The 9,065-nt window shown below is 38.4% G+C and overlaps 1 protein-coding gene across 1 annotated transcript; it reads left to right on the forward strand.

The window, feature by feature from the left end:
* The first annotated feature begins 4,069 nt into the window (after positions 1-4,069).
* Positions 4,070-8,619, forward strand: LOC103931296 (katanin p60 ATPase-containing subunit A1). Its single transcript, XM_048584132.1, has 7 exons — positions 4,070-4,401; positions 5,438-5,909; positions 6,195-6,392; positions 6,835-7,079; positions 7,254-7,412; positions 7,554-7,641; positions 8,078-8,619. The coding sequence occupies exons 1-7, from the start codon at positions 4,280-4,282 to the stop codon at positions 8,357-8,359; spliced, it is 1,566 nt and encodes a 521-aa protein (XP_048440089.1). The 5' UTR covers positions 4,070-4,279; the 3' UTR covers positions 8,360-8,619.
* The last annotated feature ends 446 nt before the right edge of the window (positions 8,620-9,065 follow it).

The raw sequence follows: 9,065 nt of genomic DNA on the forward strand, positions 1-9,065 counted from the left end.
AGGAAGATTGAGATTTAGAAAATCATCACTTGAAAAATCAAAGACAACCGTTTCTAGAATCCAACCTCATTTACTGGAGGCAGCAACATGCTTTAGTAAATTGAAGATATTGTTTTGTAGAAATAACAGATTGAGGAATCGCTTGAGAATTTAGAAACTAGACTAGAAGGGCTTTCAAATGATATGTGGCATGAAGGTCGAGAAATGCTTAACCAAATCAAAAACTGACCCGCAAGAGAACTGATTTTATTTTCGCGACATCACTGATGCTCTGTGGTGTTTTGCCGATATCTACACACACAAAATTCGGTTTGATGCATGGTTTGTTGTGTTGGAAACTAGACTTCCACAGATTTCTAGTGATGTATGACTCTCTAGATAAAAGTCATAGGAACTGAATTGGTTTTGAGGACGAACACAGATGATGTGCGCAGCGCTACCACCAGGATTTCAGATAAGAATCTGAAAACCCGCTCTAATGCCACTTGATGCAGGATAAAACCAAGGGTATCGAGGAGAATGGAATAGAAAAACTGGGATTCGCTCAACCAGGGGCAACGAAGCTTGCTCACGTTGCTAATCGTGGATTCACTCACACGACCAAGCCAAATGCTTGATTTTAGAAGGAGAAACAACTCACTTCAAATGCACAAAGCAAATAATATTTTAATTCATTCAAGTCTTGCCCCAAAGGCTTTCGATACATCAATATTTACAGGAACTCAAGATAAAGGAACATAAATATACTACAACTTCCTAATAAACTCTCTAAAAATAACTTAACAAGTTCCTATGTCATTAAAATACACAGCCATATTATTCCAATGCATTATAGTGGTCTTCAAATTGTTTTCTTCAAGGTCTGCCTCCTGCATCACTTTGCATGTATTCTTGCATAAAAATAAAGTAGGAAATCACGTTCACTCATCTTCTCAATTACCGGTTCTTCAATCAGATGGAGAGGTCGTCTGGTAACCTGAACATATTTTGAGTAGATAACTCTTCAAACTCAAGAACAAACCTGTCACTCGACGTACAACTAATTTAGTGGAAAAGAATTCCATTGAGGATACTACGTGGGATGACGCTAATGAATTCCTTCTACGTTTCCCGGACTTCAAAGTTTAGGATCGAGTGTTAAAACTTGATTAGGTCATAACCCAAATCCAACAATGAGGAAAGTCCTGGGCTTGGGGATGAATGGAGTTGATGGATACCAAGCCCATTTGAGGTCTAAATCGCTACTATTTCTTTTCATTGGAAGTGAGAGGTCTTAGGTTTGAATCTCATGGATGCCGAATTCGATACCAAATTAGGTTGCCCATTGTGTGGTTTAGCCAAACTCCCCCTCCCCTTAGTGTAAAAATATTGATGTACTAAAAAAATCATCATATATGTTCGTTATAGTAGTGCTGTGTGTCTATATCTCCGTGTTGTTTGGAATATCTCTCGATGTAGGCTCCTGTCTGAATGTATTTAGAAACCTTGGCTTAAAATTTGAGGATACGAATGAACAATTGCTTTTTTATTTCCTTCTTATTCTCCGCTTTATCAGTATGTCAATCAAGTACTAATTTAAATAGACTCGTAAATAGATCAAATTAGTATCAGATCAACTTTGATCCATATATTCAAAGTCATTTATAATTAAGGTTAAATCTCGGTTTACTACCCTCAAGTTTCGTGGTTTTCAACATTTTGTACATGAAGTTTTTTCTGTCCTAGAGTCATACCTAAAGTGTTAATTTTAGGACAGTCTCATACATCCGTTAGTCTAACTGTTAAGTCTCCCGTTAACTGATGATGTGGCGCCCATGTGGACAATGACTGGGCACCACGTGTCATTAAGAGGTCCACGTGGAAATTAAAATTTAAAAAAAAAAAAACCAAAATTTCAAATAAACCAAATTGCCCAAATGCAAACTACATCCATGGAATAAAACTTGAGAATTCTAAGACCCCAATTGCAATCCACAGAGGCTGACGCCATTCCTTGATAGCCATGCTGCTGAAATCTGTGATTTTGAATTCTGGGTTTTGAAGAACCCAACTGGGTGCTGCAGTGGCGACTGGGAAACTGATAAATCTCCATGGAAGGAAAGAATCCAAGCTCAGGTATGGAAAGTGAGTGGGAAAAATGGCATTTTTTTATTTGGTAGGGAAAGCTGTGGTGGGAGAGATGGTGATATATGGAACTTGTTTTGCTGGGTTTGTAGGTTGAATTCAATTGGAATTGGGTTGTGGAAATTAAAAAAAAAAAAAAACCAAAATTTCAAATAAACCAAAAGATTTAATAAAAATTAAAAAAATAAAGATGATTAGCCTTGACCGCTGAGCACCATCTGAAGAAGAAAAAAGGTTGGTGCAGGTGGAGGAAAGGGAATCAGCCATTTGATGCGAGGAGATCTAAGAGACCTATGAATCAAAAGGCTAATCAACACATCGCACCAATGATTTAAAAAAATAAAAAAGTTTCAGAATATCTGAGAGACATATGGGGAGGGTAAAAGAGGGATTGATGGACACCTAAAGTCCTCCTTCGTGTTCTCCGTTGAGCATCACCTAGCACATCACAACAACACATCGCACCAATGAAGCTCTCTGCCATTGGAATAGCAGACCAAATCCAAGGACCATGCACTGCAAGGTGCAAAGTCGGGCCTGGGCATCCTCTCTGGTCTGCGTGATCTTCCTTAGCGAGGTCAGGGCCTTCTCGATTTCGAACACAGGGAGATCGAGTTGGGTTGGGTATGGAAGGATTAGGGGAGAGATGGGTTGGGTTGGGCATGGAGGGACTAGGGGAGGGATGTGTCGAGTTGGGAGAACGACGAGTGCAAGTAGGGAGAGGGACGGAGGAGGGAGACTGTGGTGGTGTTGATTTTCAGATCAGCTTTGGTGGCTATTGAAGAGAAGAATAAAAAGGGTTGGTGCAGGTGGAGGAAAGGGAAGGCCCGCATCCCTTTAATTTTAAAATTTTTTTAAATATCTTTTGGTTTATTTGAAATTTTAGTTTTTTTTTTTGTTTTGAATTTTTAATTTTCACGTGCACCCCTTAATGACATGTGGCGCCAAGTCATTATCCACATGGGTGCCACGTTATCAGTTAATGGGAGACTTAACAGCTAGACTAACGGATGTATGAGACTGTCTCAAAATTAACACTTTAGGTATGATTCTGGGACGAAAAAAATTTCATGTACTAAATGTTGAAAACCACGAAACTTGAGGGTAGTAAACTGAGATTTATCCTATAATTAAATGGCGTGGACTGATTCATGATTCGAAAATGGGGTGGACTGAATTTTAAACCGAATTTTCATAAGTTCAACTATCGAAAATTCTGCACGGTTTCGATGTTCTTATAGCATCTCCTAAATTCTATAAATCTTGTAAAACACTTATATTATCTATTTCTACATCTCCAATTACCTTCCTAGCTAGTAACTACAAGATATTTCTAAAAATTACAAACGGCTAAAGCATTAGAATTATAAGTTAACAACAATAGATTAGAATTTTTCCCTTGGAAAAAAATAAATTTGAAGTGGATGAAACACTCGTTTTAATAGAGAAGAGTAAATTACTAAATGTCGTCATTTGGCTCAATCGTCTTCAGGGATTTACAATCTATTTCACCGCAATGAGATATTTTTGGTTTCCAAAAAATCTTGTCAGTCCTGCGTTCGTTCCTGTCAAGTAAATGAGTTAATTTTGCATCGTTTGTCCAAAAAAAAAAAAAAGTGAGTTAATTTTGCATTGGATTCGGATCCGGATCCATTGACTTGTTTAAATTTAGGGGACCGAAATCATATATTAGTTTAGCTTCTTTTGTCTCTTTAGTTTTTGGTTTTAAAAGAACCTGAATTTCAAAAAAAAGGAAAAAGCAAAAAAAAAAAAAAAAAAAGAAATCATGAAACGGGTATTGGGTTTGGTCACCGCGGGCCCATCTCTTCTTTACCGGGTATGCTTTTCCTCTAAGCCTTCCCGTTAGGCAAACCTACATAGGGCCACACCGTAACGACTAACCCCGAGGACAATTTGGTCAATTCAACCACACCCTTCCCCTCTTCCCTTCCACCTGAAAACGCTTAATTAGACGGCGACGTCGAAGCTCCTGGACTGCTCCATCATCCTAGAGAGAGAGAGAGAGAGAGAGAGAGAGTTCTAGAGAGAGAAACTGTTCGCGTTCGAGTGTGAGCTTCTTCGTCTTCCTTCTCAGTACATGAACCCTAATTGACGGAACCCTAGAAAATCAGAGCTACAGAGAAAGAGAGAGAGAATGGTGGGGCCAACCCTGGTGGGTCTTCAAGACCACCTGAAGCTGGCGAGGGAGTACGCAATGGAAGGGCTCTACGACACCTCCCTGATCTTCTTTGACGGCGGCATTGCTCAGATCAACAAGTACATTTCTTGATTTCTGATTTTCTTCTTCTTCTTCCATTTCTTCTCATTTCTTCTCATTTCGTTACTGTTTTATCTGTTTGGGAGCAATTTCTTGAATTTTCTAGGTTTTTGGGTTAGAAATTGTTTTGAATTCGAGCTAATTGCTTAATGTATGGGGGATTTTCAAATTTTGTTGTATCTGTTTGATTCTTGGGACTCCAAGATTTGAATTTTCCAGGAAAATGCTCATTCTGTTTGGGATAATTTAACTGCGCATAAGGTGGAAAGAGAATTTATGGGCGTTCTTTGGAAAATTTCGCAACGATCCGAGGGGCCCATCACTTCTAATTTTCTGATTTCTATATGAAAATGAATAAATGGGAAAGGATTAGTTCTAGGGATTACTCATAGAATTTGAAAGAAACAGAATAAGGTGTATAAACTCATGAATGTATTTGGACTGCCCACCTAAAAAAGTTTTCAAATTTGATAGGAAGACAACTTCTATAAAGTCATTGTTCAAGATTTGAACAAGGTTGAGCAAAAATGTAACTTTATAACTTTATGATTATAATCTTGTCAGTAACATCATATTCCTACCATTATGCCCTTTATTAATCAACAAGGCAAGTTCTACAAGATAACCGTATTTTATTTTTTGAGGGGTAGGGGGCGATTTCCATGTGCCTTAGTACAAGCGGCGTACTTTGAATTGCTCTAACGCAAGATGCTTTGGATTTTTTTTCTGTGTATTTAATTTGCATGACAACGAAAAGTATAATAGTGAAGAGGATGATTTTTGCCCGTTCTCACTATTAAATAGAATTATAGCAATCCAAAGATTAATAAGACCAGAAAGAAGCTTTGTCATTTTCTTGTCCTATAAGATTTTCTAGCTGCTATATTCTACCAAACAACTGGATGGGTCTTTGCCAGACTATAGTCCGCTTTTAATGTATCATGGGATGGAATTCTGTTATTTATAGGATTACTTTAGCCACTGTTCCTACCTAAGTCTACGTGCAATAAATTTGAATTTCTTATTTTGTTCTAGGCACCTAAACACGCTCGATGATCCATTGATTCGTGCGAAATGGATGAATGTAAAGAAAGCACTTTCTGAGGAAGCAGAGGTTGTGAAGCAATTAGATGCAGAGAGAAGTGCATTTAAGGATAATCCTGTGGGCCGGCGCCCTTCGTCACCTCCAATTCATGCTAAGTCGTCATTTGTTTTTCAACCCTTAGATGAATACCCAACTTCTTCTGGTTTTCCCATGGATGATCCTGATGTGTGGAGGCCACCAAGTCGGGACACTTCGGGTAGAAGACCTGGAAAGGCTGGCCAAGGTGGTATGAGGAAGTCACCACAAGATGCAACTTGGGCTCGTAGCTCTGCAACCAAAACAGGCACACCTGGCCGTGGTGCAAAGGCTGGTGGATCAAGTAGGACTAACTCAGGGGCTCGAACTTCTACTACTGGAAAGAAAGGCACTGGTTCTGGCAAATCTAGCAAGGCAGATTCCGCAGTAAGTTCAATCAAATGATATATTTCACTGTACTATATTTAGTTCGTTAATGTATTTGGATACCAGGATTATTTTTGAAGCGTAAGGCGCTGATCTTCACTTTTGCAAATACCTATCACTAGTTAATTAAGTTGTGGTAAAAACATTTATCTTATACTCTAATATTTTGCTTCATTTAAAGACAGGGTTATGACCTTGTGTTATAGTTGTTTGCATCAAAGTTGGAATCTTTGGTTTTGGTACCTTTCATTGTCCAGCTTACTGATTTGTTTTTGGAATTTATAGAATGGTGATGCTGAAGATGGAAAGTCTAAGAGGTCACAGTATGAGGGACCTGATCCTGATTTGGCTGAAATGCTTGAGAGGGACGTACTGGAAACCAGTCCTGGAGTGAGATGGGATGATGTTGCTGGTTTACAAGAAGCAAAGAGACTTTTAGAGGAAGCCGTTGTGCTTCCTTTGTTAATGCCAGAATATTTTCAGGTATCGTTGAATGGTTAAAACCAAATTAAGATAATAGTATATTGCATCATTTTTAGTCTCTTTGGCATGAATGGCATCAATTAATGGTTAGGGTTTCCTTGTGAAGTTGGGTACCTGGCTATTGGCATGTGATCTTTTCTATGGTACCACATAGCTTTGGTTAAGAAGCAGCACTTCCTCAGGACCTACTTTGAATTTGTAACACTTTTGGAGCTACTTTTTGAATGGTTCATGTCTTTTATGGAGATGATTTGACAACATTTACATAGGGAAAATGAAAATAGTTACATTAATATGTCCCAATAGTATTCACATCTGTACTTTGTACCAATTTCACAATTCTACATTTCACCGAAGCAATTGATTCTTTTTCTACATGCTGAAATGTCTCGATTCTGATAGGCCATTTCTCACATTGAATTTATTGCTTCTTGGATTGTAGGGAATTAGGAGGCCATGGAAGGGTGTTCTAATGTTCGGTCCTCCTGGAACTGGGAAGACGTTACTTGCTAAAGCTGTTGCTACTGAGTGTGGCACAACTTTTTTCAATGTCTCCTCTGCTACTTTAGCTTCAAAATGGCGTGGAGAGAGTGAACGTATGGTACGGTGCTTATTTGATCTTGCAAGAGCTTATGCGCCAAGTACCATCTTCATTGATGAAATTGATTCACTCTGCAATTCCCGGGGGTAAGATTTTATTTCAGTTTTACTTAAAAGCGCTTATTGCATGTATGTTACGTTTGTTGCAAGTTTTGTTTTAAACTGTATATCTTCCTGTTTTTAACATTTCAAGTGTAAAATTCATTGTAATGTGGGATTTTTCCTTATGCTGACCTAAATTGAAAATATCCATTTGTCTAGGGCATCAGGGGAGCATGAGTCATCCAGAAGGGTGAAATCTGAACTTCTAGTTCAGGTAGATGGAGTCAACAATACTGGTACGAATGAAGATGGTACTCGTAAAGTAGTGATGGTTTTGGCAGCTACTAACTTCCCATGGGACATAGATGAGGCACTCAGGTTGGTCCTCATCTTGTTGTATTTAAGTTTCAGACTCCTAACTGCTCTTCAAACTTTGAGTTGGAAAGAGTGGTAGGCTTAAAAAACACTTGACAATGCCTGTTCAGTCTTGATATTTCTAACCCGATGTTATTCATTCAGGAGGAGGCTGGAGAAACGTATATATATTCCCCTACCAAATTTTGAGAGCCGTAAAGCACTTATTCGGATAAATATGAAAACTGTCGAGGTACTGCAGTTACTGATATTCTATTATGGTTATATTATGCATTTTGCACCTTAATTCTATACCTTTCTGTAACTTCATTGTAATTCTGTCACGGTTTAATAACTTAATATGGCTCACATGGTGTCTTCTTATGCTATTAAGGTGGTGATACCAATTAGAAAATGAAAATAGAATAAAAGCATGTGGCATCTTCAACGGTGGGACGGCAAAATCACTAATTTCCTGGGGTTTTTGGTTTTTGTTTATCATATAGATTGACTGCTCTGTGCTCTAGACAATTAGAATCTAAGATGTGTCAGGGAATTCATTTTGTAATTTGAACAAGTAAAATGTCTGTAGTAACGTCATAAATATAAGAAACAAATGGTATGTTTTTTTTTTTTTTTTTTTTCAATCCTAGATAAATTGAATCTAAAAAATGCATCTGATGCATCAGGTGGCCCCTGACGTAGATATGGATGCTGTGGCTCGTCGAACAGAGGGATATAGTGGTGATGATCTCACAAACGTTTGCAGGGATGCTTCCTTGAATGGGATGAGGCGCAAAATAGCTGGAAAGACACGTGATGAGATTAAGAGCATGTCCAAGGATGATATATCAAAGGATCCTGTTGCCATGTGTGACTTCGAAGAAGCCTTGGCGAAGGTCCAACGGAGTGTTTCTCAAGCTGATATTGAACGGCATGAGAAATGGTTTCACGAATTCGGATCAGCATAAAGTTTATCAACTCATATTGCGGGTGATGGATTGTTGCAGTGCATGGTCGAGTTTCCGAGTGATTGGCTTGTTGTCCGTGACATTCCCATTTGAGTTTAGGCAGAAATTAGTTGGTGTACCCCAAAGCGTTGGAAAGGTGTTGGAAAGGTGTCATAGTGTTGTGCTATTTTGTATCTGTAACCGTGTATGTGTATAGAATCTGCTTTTCGCAGAGCTTATTTAAATTTTTATCCATGCTAATACACTCCCAATTTCATTCAGCGATTTATAACTAGACATTCAGTGAAAAGAACAATGCAACATCCATGTGATTTAGTGTATGTGCTATCATCCAAACATGGGTCATATGGACGGATTCCCTAACCAAGACCCAAGTTATCAGAGGGCGTATATCATGATGAACGAACAAATGGATTACAAAACTAGAAATATTATTGATATCAAACACTACAAAATCGTCGAGACTGCTACATAAACTCAAAGAGGTTACATTGTGACTAACTTGTTACTCATACTAAACTATAAGTTATATTTATAGAGAGCAAAACCTCGAAACCCTAATTCTCATGGGCTAGGCCTAAACTAACAAGTAAACCCAAATAATCAAATAACCATAAACTACTAATATTTTCCAACACCCCGTCAAACTCATGGCGGTACACGACAGGAGTTTGCCAACAAGTAGATGCGGATGCAAGCTCCATTA

Source organism: the organism of the source record quoted next, unplaced genomic scaffold, assembly GCF_019419815.1.
Source record: "Pyrus x bretschneideri cultivar Hongxiangsu unplaced genomic scaffold, Pyrus_bretschneideri_v1 Contig20, whole genome shotgun sequence".
In the NCBI taxonomy this organism is placed as follows: domain Eukaryota; kingdom Viridiplantae; phylum Streptophyta; class Magnoliopsida; order Rosales; family Rosaceae; genus Pyrus; species Pyrus x bretschneideri.

Excerpts from the sequence above, each read along its gene's own strand:
- LOC103931296 (XM_048584132.1), top strand. The coding sequence starts at position 4,280 with ATGGTGGGGCCAACCCTGGTGGGTCTTCAAGACCACCTGAAGCTGGCG. Across the intron at positions 7,413-7,553 it reads GACATAGATGAGGCACTCAG|GAGGAGGCTGGAGAAACGTA; the intron begins GTTGGTCCTCAT and ends TTATTCATTCAG. Across the intron at positions 7,642-8,077 it reads TAAATATGAAAACTGTCGAG|GTGGCCCCTGACGTAGATAT; the intron begins GTACTGCAGTTA and ends CTGATGCATCAG.